Raw genomic sequence first — 14424 nt, 5'->3', positions numbered from 1 at the left:
TCCACACTTTCAGTGGGCAGAGGAGATGTGTTGCTGTGACAACCCCAGCACCCCCAGCTCCTCACATCAGGCCAGGAGATGAGAGGAAAATGGACTGACTGAGAAATTCCCAATCCTATTTGTGTGCATAGATACGCAAAGTCTGATTCAGAAGACTGCCCGATTCCCAGTTCAGATTCTGAGACCTTTTTTCTTTTTTTTTTTCCCCCCTACTATTGATCATTAAAAAGTTGTGTGTGTTAAGTCTCCTCAGTCACGTCCGAGTCTGCAACCCTATGGGCTGTTCCATGTGCTGTTTCTATAAAAACAGCGAGGTGAAGGCACTCATTACTAAATAAAACTGTGAAGGTCCGAGGCAGCATCCTATAAATCCCACTTTCTGGATTCACATTGAAAGGTGACTTTGTTCAGCGCCAGTAATTTTATAGGAAGAGTTTTCACCGCTCTGTGCATAAAAGGTACATGCTGCCACTTCATGCTTTAACATGGACCCTGAACTACTAGGGAAGGCATTTTGGTAGTAGTACCTCAGTTCAGTTGCTCAATTGTGTCCAACTCTCTGCGACCCCATGGACACAGCACGCCAGACCTCCCTGTCCATCACCAACTCCTGGAGTTTACCCAAACTCATGTCCATTAAGCCGGTGATGCCATCCAGCCATCTCATCCTCTGTCCTCCCTGTCTACAACTTTGAAAACCCAGGGCTGTTTTTTATTCATTTCGTAAATTCTTTCACTGCAGGAGGCTGAAACAGGCAGAAAGGAAAGCTGTAACTTTTTTTATTAACCACGGTTTAAGGCATGTAGAAACCGAGCGTCTGTTCCAGGCAGGAGCCCCCAGACGCCCCGTCCTGTCCCGTCTGGTCTCAAGCGCCGCACGCTCAGCACGAGCTGCTTTCCGGGCGTGGGCCCGTCTAGGGACCAGGGGGGTCGGTGACATAGAAGCCTCGCTCTTCTATCGCACGGTAGAGCGTGATGTACTTGGAAGCCTTCCTCGTCCTCGGGACCACGAACTTCTCCGTGAACTCGTCTCGGTCCAGCTGCTCCTCGCCCTCTGTGGCCAGGACGCAGTTAATGAACGCAAGGGCGTAGCTGTAGCAGTTGTGGTGATCCTCTTCATACCTTACAAGGGCGAGGGTGTCGAGAAGGCAAGGGTTACCCTGAGCCGCCCGAAGCCTTCCGTCATCTTAATCCCTCTGCGAGCTGGGCCCCCACGTGAGCCGGCCCACTTGATGGCAAGTCATCCAGAAGTGCGGTTCTGAGGGACACTTGGCATCTGGGCCCATTTCTGCTTGCGGGGCAGAAAGGACTCACCGAAATGTCCAGTTACCACTAAGCGCCGATTGGGGGAGCTTAATTTCCCTGAAGACCTATGTTCTAGAAGTGGAATTCCATGTCTTATGATATCCCACCGTGTTTAAGGGTTTCCCAGGTGGCTCAGTGGTAAAGAATTCGCCTGCCAATGCAGGAAACGCTGGTTCAATCCCTGGGTCATGAAGATCCCCTGGAGATGGAAATGGCAAAATCCACTCCAGTATTCTTGCCTAGGAAATCCCATGGATATGGGGTTGCAGAGAGTCAACTTAGCAACTACACAACAGTGTCTAAACTTATTTCAAGGAAAGCGTCAGAACAATTTAGGTCTACAAGCATTACCATATACCTCTTCTATAGTGACAAGGGGGCATGGAATCGAGAAGTTAATTTCAAAATAGCTGAAGTTTAAAATGCGGGGAGCTGTAGATAGGTTTATGTTTTGAACATCATTTAAATTTTTTTTAAGGGAACATAAGACTATGGGTTTTGCTGTGTATATTATTAAATGTCTTGTGTGTGTTCAGTTGCTCAATTGTGTCTGATTCTCTGCAACCCCTATGGACTGTAGCCCGCCAAGGTCCTCTGTTCATGGAATTTTCCAGGCAAGAATACTGGAATGGGTTGCCATTTCCTCCTCCAGGGGATCTTCCCGAGCCAGGGATTGAACCCGCATCTCCTGCGTCTCCTGCATTGGCAGGCGGGTTCTTTACCACTGAGCCACTGGGGAAGCCTGTTAAACATCAAGTATCTAAAAATACCGAATAAAATAAGTAAAATAACTTCAGCACTAAGTTCTGGTCCTTTCCAAAGCTCGTAGAGTGCTGTGGTTCTAATGTGTAAAGGTGTGCTGGCTCACCTCTGCAGAAAACCCCAGTCCTTCAGCCCCTGCTTCGTTCTGTTACAGATGCACCTGCCCGGTACAGGCTCAACATGAAAGCTGGGGCAGCTCAGCGTCCTCGGGGAGCTGGGATCACACCTGGCGGTGAGTGAGGGCCCTGTCCTACCTGTGAGGCAGCCAGGCCCCCGTGGCGGAGAAGTCCTCCAGGTACTTGTCCCACTGGTCCAGCAGTCCGAACAGGCCTGGCCGCAGGAGCGGGATGCTCACACTCTGCTCCCAGCCCACCTCGTCTCGCTGGACACCGTGCACCGTGTAGTTATACACGACTCCTGCGGCCAAAACCACAGTCACGCAGAGGCATCAGGGGAAACGCCCGCCCCCCCCAGTACCATCAGGGGTGACTGCACCCAACAGAAACCGAGGTCGCTGGCACGCCACTCAGCACCCGAGGTCGCCCCAGAGAAACGAGACAGTAAGATGGCCTGAGATTGTCATCTCCAAAGATTCTTGTGGAAGCTCTATTTACAAAGGGGTCTGTCTGGTTTCCGTAAGTGAGCAGCAGACTTCTCTTGACAAAGACCGGTGCACCTTGGCACGCTCACACCAGTCATTGCGTTCAAAACCCAGTCCTCACTGTCTGTTCACAGTGTCAGCGTTCTCTGATTTTTTTTTAAGCAGACCTTTGCGGGCCCCACCACGTGCTCAGCTGCTGTGCCCCCTCCCCACCAGTCTATCGCTGGGGTCCCTGCCTGGCCCCTGAAGTGGGAGCACCCAGTGGCAGTGGGCTGGGTACGGCTTTGAGAGCAGAGGGTCTGCTCCTAACGCAAGAGGAGGGCTTGGACAGCTCCATCTCCGGATGTGTTTCTTCTTGTCTTAAAACTCTAACAGAAACACTCACAGGTTGATGGTGGTTTGAATGTTTGGAGACACTCCTTTGTGAGTGTTCAGATACTGAGGGTTGTTGGTGATATTGTTGCAATACTTTTTGTCTAGAGACACTGCTCTCTTCTAACCAGGTATCACGTGGGAACTTTTTGAGCTGTGAGAACACACTTACCGCCCGTGTTGGTTATTCCCACGTGAAGATCAGACCTTCCGTCGTACTCCCTGAAAGACACAAGTGCGTTCCGGTCGTCTCACATGCACACGTTTGGCAGCTGGAGTTGGTATTTAAAGTGGGCGGAGAGCAATGGGCCTCCCCACTTGGCTGGTACCGGAACTCAGCACCAGCGGCCAGCTGCGTGGAAACACCAGGAGAGCCACTGCCCCGTGCCTCCGCTGGATTTTCTTGGCCCCCAGTCCTGAAGGTGAGTGTGCTGGAAGGCCTGCTCTGCTGGAGCAAGAAGCCACCTAACACCCGGCTCCGCAGCAGAGGGGTCCACCGGGTGGGCAGCTGTCGAGGAAGCTCCCTGTTCCTCGTTCCTTCCTCCTTGTGTGTTGGGGGGAGCCAGTTCCTCACCACACGGGTGAGAGGGTCGTGAGTGCAGCTCAGTGGGCGTCTACCTCTAAAATGAACACTGCCCATTCCCTGAAGCCTGTAGCCACACTTGCTTTTCCTGAAATGATTCTTCACCCCACCCTGACATTAGATGTACAACTCCAGGTGATTTAAGCTCCATATAGGATCCCAGATCATCACTCACTGACCTTGAGATTTTCCCACCTTTAATACGGAAATAGCATAAGCCTCTTAGCAAGCTGGTTGTTGGGGTAAAATGCCCACTGAGTGCCACCACATGGAGGTGTCACATGAACCAGGTCACTTTTAAACGACAGCTCTTTCTTCAGACCACAGGTCTGGATGTCTGGTTCCTCATTAAAGCAAGAAGTCCTGGGCTTTAAAATGGCCCAAGGACATGGCGCTGGTGGTAGAGAACCTGCCTGCCAACGCAGGTTAGACGTAAGAGACACAGGTTCGATCCCTGGTGGGGAAGATCCCCTAGAGGAGGAAATGGTAACCCACTCCAGTACTCTTGCCTGGGAAATCCTGTGAACGGGAGCCTGGTGGGCTACAGTCCATGGGATTGCCCAGAGTCGGACACGACTGAAGCGACTTAGCACGCACGCAAGGACACAGGTGACTGCTCCATCTTCTTCAGAGCAGCTCCCCCCGCCCACTCCAACACCCAGCGTTGTCCTGTTGCAGCCACTGTGAGTTTTCTGCGATCCTGCGAGTTCAGAGATTGAGAATGAAGCTGGGAAAGGCAGACAGTCTTGAGCGGCTGGTCACGGCGCTGGCCCTGGACGCGCGCTCCCCGTGTCTGCAGCCCCCCCATTTCCCCACCTGAATCCCAGGGGTCCATCCCACTTCCTTCCTCCTCCCTTTCCTTCAGCCGCTTCAGTCACGTAACAGGTGTCAACTGCAGGCCAGTCATTTGTAGCAAAGGGCCAGGGACACAGCGGGAAATAAGATGGGGTCCCTGCCTCACAGAGTTCACTTGCTTCCAGTGAGGACATTTTTAGTTTAGCAAGTTTTTGATAGCCTGGAAAGTGTTAGAGAACCATGTGAGAGGGGCGGGGCCAGGGCACCCTTATGCCATATGACACTTTTGTACAAATTAAGAAAAGGTGACCCTTCTTCTTGCAGATGCAGTTCTGCCCAGGGTGGGCGGGACTCCGGCCGAGTTTCAGTGTACAAGTGGCCAGGTGCCTTTGTGCAGTCCACAACCTGCACAACCGTATGTGGCCGCCCTGGGGGAGCCTCATCTGGTTAGACCACAGCCTCGGCGATTCCTCGAGTCCCTGCTGGTTCTCTTTGCTGAAGTAGATGAAGTTGTCTCAAGGTGGGTTGTGGGAGCCAGTTCTGAGGGCTTAGAAATAGGATGAGAGGGAAGGAAATAGTCTGGAACTTGGTATTCAAGGGTCTGGTGGACAGGGGGCTACTGCTTGGGTTCTGCAGTTCCTGGCCTGAGTGCCTGAGCGGGTAGGAAGACGCCTCAGCAGACGGCCGGTGTCAGCACCACCGCCTCCTCCCTGCTGTGGCCGAGGGAGGCCAGGCCTGTCACTGTCACTAGCGCATCAGAGACGAAATGAGTGCTTTCCAGGGGCCAGCCCGAGAGCCTGTCCCGGGCTGTGTCATTTCTGGAGAGCAGCGCTGTAGCTGTTCACTGTTTGAGCATCATGGTTCTGGTTAGGGTGGAAAGGAAGGTTCTACCAGTCACCTTCCGAGCTGAGTATGAACGAAAAGGACGGGAAGGAGCAGTTTGGTTCAACACCACGCCTGCCACACCTGGGCCAGCTTGATAGGCCTTATCACTGACCCACACAACTCTGCAAGGTCGATGGGTCCTCATTTAACAGATGAGGGTCCCAGAGCTCTTCTGAAGCAGAGCAAAAACCGTCAAAGCCTGCACGCTCCCCTCTGAACCCCACAGCCTCCCCGAGGAAGGGTCGGGGTGCAGTCTGTTTTGCCTCTAATGTTGACCCGTGCCTCCTAAACACGTCAGTTCATTTCATCCCCATAGGAACAGGAAGGGGGTTGATTAAGGCGCTGGTGAGCAAAGAAGCACTCAAGTCCCATTTTCTAGTCCCAAACCAGCATGAGAGATTCGGGCGGGGGCGTGTTTCAGGAGGCAGGACCGTCCAGGCATTGGATGGCGATGGAGTGCAGGACACGCTTCCCAGAGCTCACTCAGCACCTGTGTGCTCTTGAGCCCTGGCTTGCAGCAGCACCAGTTTCAGTTCCGTCAACTCAGGACTCGGAGAAGCCACCATCCTTTTTTCTGAAATGTTTCTGAAAGTCAGGTGGCATCTCCAGTTGAAGCAGACCAGCTTGTCTCAGTTTAATGCACCTCCCTGGAAAATGGTCTGTAAGTGGCCATTCTTCAGGCTCTGTGCTGAGTACCTGCTTGTCACAAATGTTACAGACTAACTCGAAGTAAAGGTATTGATTTGATGAGATTAGCTGCTGGGTCATTTTCCCAGTGAGTCTCTTGGTATGAAATCTATGAGTAAAAAAAAAAAAAAAAACTCCAGTCTATTGATTCCTCTCTCTTAAAATTGTATAAGCAGCTTTGACCGGAGAAGGCAATGGGACCCCAGTCCAGTACTCTTGCCTGGAGAATCCCATGGATGGAGGAGCCTGGTGGGCTGCAGTCCATGGGGTCGCTGAGAGTCGGACACGACTGAGCGACTTCACTTTCACTTTTCACTTTCAAGCATTGGAGAAGGAAATGGCAACCCACTCCAGTGTTCTTGCCTGGAGAATCCCAGGGACAGGGGAGCCTGTTGGGCTGCCATCTATGGGGTCGCACAGAGTCGGACACGACTGAAGCGACTTAGCAGCAGCAGCTTTGACCTCTGTATATTCTTGCACTTACCCCAGAAAAGTATGTGGTTGTTGTTGAGTTGCTTAGTCATGTCTGACTCTGCAACCCCATGGATTGTAGCCCGCCAGGCTCCTCTGTCCATGGGATTTCCCAGGCAAGAATACTGGAGCAGGTTGACATTTCCTCCTCCAGGGGATCTTCCCCACCCAGGGATCGAACCCATGTTTTGTTCGCCTCCTGCATCGACACATGGATTCTTTACTACTGAGCCACCAGGGAAGCCCCCAGGAACATATGCACCCTTCTACTCTTAGGAAACACAGAGGCCTGCGTCTTAGCATTTAACTCCAAAGCTCTGAATAGGTGATCCACCGGATCTCACACTGTAGAGTGCATGTTAGAAAAAGAAAGTTGAAGTGACCGAAACAGCGAAGGGAGACCTTGCAGAGTCCAGGGCAGCACGTCGAGCAGCGTACCTGAGAAACGTCCCTCGAGTCGGCCTGAGGAGGAAGGAGCACTTTTCTCGATGGCCGTTGGTAAACGGCTCAGAGATGCTGACGGGCGCTTCCTCCAGCCTCCTGGAGCCCACATCCTGCCCGCAGAGGGGGCAGCGCCTCGGCACCCCGAAGCTGTAGATGTACTTCTGACAGTGGTTGACCTTGATGATAGGCTTCCCGGCCTCTGGGCACTGCATGGCTTCCCTGTCCCGGGCAAGCGGGGCGAGCTCCCCGGACTTCCTTCTCCTCATTAACTCAGCCAGTCAGTGTCTGCATCTGAGTAACCTGAGAGCTGTGATGTCATTCTGCGGGGCGGCTTCAGGCCAAGCCAGCTAGAGTTAACCTGTAACCAGGCCTCCCCAGTGTCTTAAAGAGCTAGTTTCATCTGTGCTCACAGCGTGTCTCTCTAGCCATGATACGTTTTCCCCCAGTCGACATCCAGCTCCTCTTTATCCTCCATAGCCCTACTCATCTGTGAAAGCTTCCTCGGCCTCCCCCAGCGTCCCCTCGCATAGGCAGTGCTGTGTTTGTTTCTCAATGGACATGAGTTTGAGCAAACTACAGGAGGTAGTGAAGGACAGGGAAGCCTGGCGTGCTGAGTTCGTGGGGTCCGCAAAGAGTCGGAGACGACTGAGCGACTGAACAATATTTGTTTCTACTAGAGCTGTCAATGTCTGTGAGCTTCTTGGAGTTAGAGACCCACTTTTACTTTTGGTTTGCTAGAATAGGTTGTTATCTCATTTGGGTCTTGAATAGATACATGGGATCCTTACTTTCAAGGATTCCCCAGTGGCTCAGTGGTAAAGAATCCGCCTCCAATGCAGGAGATGAGGGTTCAGTCCCTGGGTTGGGAAGATCCCTTGGAGAAAGAAATGGCAACCCACTCCAGTATTTTTGCCTGGGAAATCCCATGGACAGAGGAGCCTGGTGGGCTACAGTCTAAGGGATCACAAAAGAATCTGACATGACTTAGCAACTAAATAAGTCTCTTAACTATTAGGGCTTCCCTGGTAGTTCAGCTGGTAAAGAATCCACCTGCAATGCAAGAGACCCTGGTTTGATTCCTGGGTTGGGAAGATCCCCTGGAGAAGAGATAGGCTACCCACTCCAGTATTCTTGGGCTTCCCTGGTGGCTCAGCTGGTGAAGAATCCACCTGCAATTCAGGAGACCCCAGTTCAATTCCTGGGTTGGAAAGATCCCTGGAAAAGGGAACAGCTACCCACTCCAGTACTGTGGCCTGGAGAATTTCATGGACTGTATAGTCCGTGGGGTTGCAATGAGTCGGACACGACTGTGTGACTTTCACTTACTTTGAGGTTATTTTTCTTGTGATATTTTATATTGTAGAAGGAATCTTGCTCATTAAAAAACAGACAGCACAGGAGTAGGGGTAGTGGTTACCCGAGGCGGTGAATACTGCCCAGGAGAGGGCATGAAGGCGGGTCTGGGGTCTGGGGTTGGGCTGATTCGATGTCTAGGTTTCGACTGTGTGTTAGTCACGCAGTTGTCTCCGACTCTTTGCGACCCCCCCATGGACTGTAGCCCAGTGGTTTCCTCTGTCCACAGGTTTGTCCAGGCAAGAATACTAGAGGGGGTTGCCATGCCATCCTGCAGGGGATCGTCCCGACTCAGGGATCGAGCCCAGGTCTCCCCCATTGCAGGCGGGTTCTTTACTGTATGAGCCACCAGGGAAGGTGTTGATTACCCGACGGTATTCAGTTTGTAAAATTTCATCAAACTATACATTTAACTCTCTGCAGTTTGTTACTCTGCAGTTTTAAAAGCTTTAAGCAACTGCACAAAAAGATGGAAAGCAAGGCAATGTCCAGTGTCTCTCAGAACATTTTTGCACCCACCATGTTCTATTCCCAGGAGAAAACTAAACGGTAAAACTAGTGACTATTTCCATATGCTTTTTTTCAAACCCCAATGTTGTTATAACTGTATACTGTTTTTTTTATTTTTATTATAGTTGATTTATAATACTGTCTTAGTTTCAAGTATACAGCAAAATGAGTCAGTTATACATACATTGATACATATGTCCACTCTTTCTTTTTTTAGATTCTTTCCCCATATAGGCCATTACAGAGTGTTGAGTAGAATTCCCTGCCTACACAGCAGGTTCTTGTTAATTATCTGTTCACTGTATACTGTTTGGAAATTCATGTTTTTCTCTCATCCTGGAAACTTCTTTACAGTATCAGTTGTATAAGTCCAGCCCAGCATATCAGATACCTGCAGAGGACCCCAAAGTTTGATTGTGACACACTTCACTTAGACAGCCCCTGCTGATGACTGTGGTTTCAGAGAAGAGGGGAGACCCCCAGAGAAGGTATCGTGGGCGGTAAAAGTGCTTCAGAAAAGCGCTTCCTCGTTGCATTCAGATAAATTACAGCATGCTGAAATGCAGGAAAGCACACATCCAGTGTAGTAATACGGAGTGATCATCAGACTCTCAGAAATAAAAAAGGCCTTAGAAATCATTCCAACCAACCTTCTCCTGTTACAGCGAAGGCAGACAGGTTATAGCTAGACACCTAGCTCAGGTGACAAGGGTCTGAGATTGTTCATTATTAATAGAAACCACCACTGCTGTTCACTGAGAATATTCTCATCTTCATGACATCAGTGCCAAGAGGTATTTTTAGCCCCGTGAAAATAAACGGGGGACCTATGCCTTAATAAACATTTTTTAATACACTCGCATTCTTTTTTTTTCCCCCTTAATCATTTCTTGATCTTTTCAGTAAACAGAGCAGGGTAAAACACCACAGGGTAAGAAACTCACATGCAAACAGAGACTAAATGCATTTCCGTCCAAGCTCAGGACTGCGTTTTCACTCAGCCGCTCTGCATTGTGTGTGGATCTCTTTTCCTCCACACTGAGAATCCCACTTGACGCGATCTCAGGAGTAACAGTAGTAAATTCTGCCACCTCTCTTCACGACGAGAGGCTTTATTTTTATTTTTGCAATGGTCTCCCCATCTTTCTCTCATGTCCTCACATGGTCAGTCCTGTATCGTCACTGTCAGAGCATCTGCCGTGGTAAACAATTGTGTCTCCCTTCTGACCCTCGCTGAGGCTTAGTCTTATGCACAAACTTCTCTTCGTGCGCACCGTTCCTCTGTCCGTCACTCTCTAGTAATTATAAGGTTGTCTGAAGTTCATTCTAGAAAAGATTCCATAGGAAGAGCTCATAGGAAGAATATTGTGAGTTCTTGGATAATTCATCCCTGTTCTTTATACTTTAAGTTCGATTTGGCTGGATATAAAATCCTTGGCTACATTTTCTTTAATATCTTATTACATTTTCTCCTGGTATAAGACACTGCTGTCAAAAGTCTGATGACAAAGTAACTTATTTTCTTTCTCATATAAGTCCTGTGCTTTTCTGCCAGTATACCCAAAGGATCTAGTTTTCTTTTAAAGATAAATAGATTTACTATAATATGTCATGATGTTATCTTTTTGGATTGACTTATTCAGGCTTATCTTGGAGGAGGAAATGGCAACCTACTCCAGTATTCTTGCCTGGAGAATCCCATAGACAGAGGAGTCTGGTGGGCTACAGTCCACGGGGTTGCAAAGAGTTGGATGCGACTGAGCACAGTTCAGGCTTGTGGTATGTTCTTTGTATTTTTTTTTAACTTACAAAACTACTTTTTAAAAGCTATAATCCACTTAAATTATTATAAAATATTGGCTACATTCCCATATTGTACAGTATATTCTTGTAGCTTTTTTATTTAAAATAAATTATTTTATTTTTGGCTGTGCTGGGCCTTCATTGCTTTGCAAAGGCTTTCTCTAGTTGCAGCGAGCAGGGCCTACTCTCGTGCACAGGCTTCTGAATGCGGCGGCTTCTCTTGTTGCAGAGCATGAGCTCTAGGCGTGTGGGCTTCAGTTAGGTGCAGCCTGCAGGCCCTAAAGCGTGGGCTCAGTAGGTGAGGCGTGCAGGCGTAGTTGCTCTGCAGCCGGTGCAGTCTTCTTGGACCAGGGATCAAACCCACGTCCCCTGCCTCGGCAGGGGGAATCTTACCCACCATGCCACCAGGGAAGTCCTTTGTAAAGCTTATTTTATACCTAATAGTTGGTTGCTCTTAATCCCCTGCCCTTGTATTGCGGCCTCTCCACTTCCCTCTCCCCGCTGGTTTGTTCTCTGTATCTGTGAGTCTGCTGTTTTTCCGTTATATTTTGTGCTGCGTCCTTTGACTATGTAGTTTTGTATCTTATTTCAGGAAAGGTTTCATAAATTATAATTTGAGGATTTGTTCTGTTTCCTTCGTTTTGGTTTTCTTCTTTATGAAGTTCTCTTCTCTGTATGTTGGATCCCTTTGTCTTCAATACCCCTTTCTTTTAAAAAATTCAGATAAAATTTTACATGTAAAATGCACCCATTTCAAGTGTACAATTCCATGGCTTGTACCTGATCTAAGTTTAGAGCGTTTTTTACCACCTCCCTCAAAGCTGCACCTGTTAGCAGTGACTCCCCATTCTCTGTTCCCACCAGCCCCTGGGGACCACTGTCTTTCTTCTCTAGGCATTTGTCTATTCTGCACATTGCATATAAATGGCATCATTTGATATGTGGTCCTCGGTATCTAGTTTCTTTGCTTAGCATAATGTTTTCAAAGTTCATCCATGTTGTAGCACGCATTGGTTGTTCATCCCTTTTAATGGCTGAATAATATTCCATGGGGCAGCTGTACCACATTTTACATTTCCTTTCATCAGCTGATGGACGTTTCGGTTGTTTCCACCTCGCGGTTACATGAATAATGCTGCTATAAACAAGTTTCATATTACTGTACAAGTTTTTGTGTGAGCATATGTCATCAGTTCCCTTGATCCCATACCCAAGAGTGGAATCTCTGGGTCACATACTGACTATATTTAACATTTTGAGGAGCTGCCGAACTTGTCTTCAAAGTGGCTGCGTCACTTTCCCTTCCCACTAGCAATTTTAGGGGCTTCCAGTGTCTCCAAAGGGCTTCCCTGGTGGCTCAGACAGTAAAGCGTCTGTCTACAATGCGGGAGACCCGGGTTCGATCCCTGGGTCGGGAAGATCCCCTGGAGCAGGAAGTGGCAATCCACTCCAGTACTATTGCCTGGAAAATCCCATGGTCAGAGGAGCCTGGTAGGCTACAGTCCATGGGGTCGCAAAGAGTCAGACACGACTGAACGACTTCACTTTCACTTTCAGTGTCTCCACATCATCACTTGTTACTGTCTGTATTTTTTTAACTATTCTAGCGGTCTCAAAGTAGAATCTCCTTGTGGATTTTTTGTTTGTTTACTTGGCTGTGCTGGGTCTTAGTTTCCACACAAGGGACCTTAGATTTGAGGCATGTGAACTCTTAATTGTGGCATGTGGGATCTAGTTCCCTGGCCACGGATTGAACCGGGGCCCCTGCATTGGGAGTGCATAGTCTTAGCCACTGGACCACTGGGAACGCCCCTCATCATGGTTTTGATTTGCATTTCCCTAGTGACTAATGTGGAGAAGGCGATGGCACCCACTCCAGTCCTCTTGCCTGGAAAATACCGTGGATGGGGGAGCCTGGTAGGCTACAGTCCATGAGGTCGCTAGCAGTCAGACACGACTGAGCGACTTCACTTTCACTTTCATGCATTGGAGAAGGAAATGGCCACCCACTCCAGTGTTCTTGCCTGGAGAATCCCAGGGACGGGGGAGCCTGGTGCGCTGCCGTCTGTGGGGTCGCACAGAGTCGGACACGACTGAAGTGACTTAGCAGCAGCAGCAGCAACTAATGATGCTGAACATCCTTTCACATGCCTATTGTCCTTTTCTGTATATAAATTGTTGAGTTTATAATTGTTCTTTATATATTTTATCTGTTTTGGTGCTTTTGTTGTTCTTTATATATTCTGGATATACTATATAAATTCTAAATGCTGTCTTTTTACTTTCTTGATGATATCATTTAAAGTACAAATTTTTAAAATTTTGATGAAGTCAAATTTATCCATTTTTTTCTTTCATTTCTTACCCTTTCGGTGTTTCATTTAAGAATCCATTGCCTAATCCAGTGTCATGAAAATTTGTGACTGTACTTTCATCTAAGAGTTTTACACAGAATCATACCATTTGCAGATAAATATAGTTTTCCTTATTCTTTTCCATTGGAATAAGTTTATTTCTTTTTCTTGCCTAATTGCCCTGGTGAGAAACTCCAGCATACTGTTGAATAGAGGTGTTACCAGTGAGTATCCTTTTCTTGTTCTGGATGTTAGAGGGAAACCTGCTGGTCTTTCACCATTAAGTCTGATGTTACCTGTAGGGTTTGGGTAGAAGACCTTATCAGGGTGAGGAAGTTCCTTTCTCTTCCTAGTTGTTTTGAGTGTTTTTATTAGGAAAAGGCATTCAGTTCAGTTCAGTTCAGTTCAGTCGCTCAGTCATGTCCGATGCTTTGCGACCCCATGAACCGCAGCTCGCCAGGCCTCCCTGTCCATCACCAACTCCCGGAGTCCACCCAAACCCATGTCCATTGAGTCGGTGATGCCATCCAGCCATCTTGTCCCCTTCTCCTCCTGCCTTCAATCTTTACCAGCATCAGGGTCTTTTCAAATGAGTCACCTCTGTGCATCAGGTGGCCAAAGTATTGGAGTTTCAGCTTCAGCATCAGTCCTTCCAATGAACACTCAGGACTGATCTCCTTTAGGATAGACTGGTTGGATCTCCTTGCAGTCCAAGGGACTCTCAAGAGTCTTCTCCAACACCACAGTTCAAAAGCATCAATTCTCCGGCACTCTATAGCTTTCTTTATAGTCCAACTGTCATATCCATACATGACTACTGGAAAAACCACAGCCTTGACTAGACGGACATTTGTTGACAAAGTAATGTCTCTGCTTTTTAATATGCTGCCTAGGTTGGTCATAACTTTCCTTCCCAGGAGTAAGCGTCTTTTAATTTCATGGCTGCTATCACCATCTGCAGTGATTTTGGAGCCCCCAAAATAAAGTCTGACACTGTTTCCCCACCTACTTGCCATGAAGTGATGGGACCAGATGCCATGATCTTCGTTTCCTGAATGTTGAGCTTTAAGCCAACTTTTTACTCTCCTCTTTAATCAAGATGCTCTTTAGTTCCTATTCACTTTCTGCCATAAGGGTGGTGTCATCTGCATATCTGAGGTTATTGATATTTCTCCTGGCAATCTTGATTCCAGCTTGTGCTTCTTCCAGCCCAGCGTTTCTCATGATGTACTCTGCATATAAGTTAAATAAGCAGGGTGACAATATACAGCCTTGACATACTCCTTTTCCTATCTGGATCCAGTCTGTTGTTCCATGTCCAGTTCTAACTGTTGCTTCCTGACCTGCATACAGGTTTCTCAAAAGGCAGGTCAGGTGGTCTGGTATTCCCATCTCTTTCAGAATTTTCCACAGTTTATTGTGATCCACACAGTCAAAGGCTTTGGCATAGTCAATAAAGCAGAAATAGACATCTTTCTAGAACTCTCTTGCTTTTTCGA

General features: G+C 48.3%; 1 protein-coding gene across 1 annotated transcript; it reads right to left on the bottom strand.

The window, feature by feature from the left end:
- Positions 1-763: 763 nt before the first annotated feature.
- MKRN2OS (MKRN2 opposite strand) lies at positions 764-7435 on the bottom strand. Its single transcript, XM_061397178.1, has 4 exons — positions 6900-7435; positions 3213-3262; positions 2322-2484; positions 764-1122 (listed from the first exon to the last, which is right to left on the bottom strand). The coding sequence occupies exons 1-4, from the start codon at positions 7169-7171 to the stop codon at positions 915-917; spliced, it is 693 nt and encodes a 230-aa protein (XP_061253162.1). The 5' UTR covers positions 7172-7435; the 3' UTR covers positions 764-914.
- Positions 7436-14424: the final 6989 nt, after the last annotated feature.

This window comes from Bos javanicus, chromosome 22 (assembly GCF_032452875.1).
Source record: "Bos javanicus breed banteng chromosome 22, ARS-OSU_banteng_1.0, whole genome shotgun sequence".
NCBI lineage: Eukaryota > Metazoa > Chordata > Mammalia > Artiodactyla > Bovidae > Bos > Bos javanicus.
The sequence above is the reverse complement of the archived record's forward strand: the minus strand, read 5'-3'. Positions and strand labels throughout refer to the sequence as shown.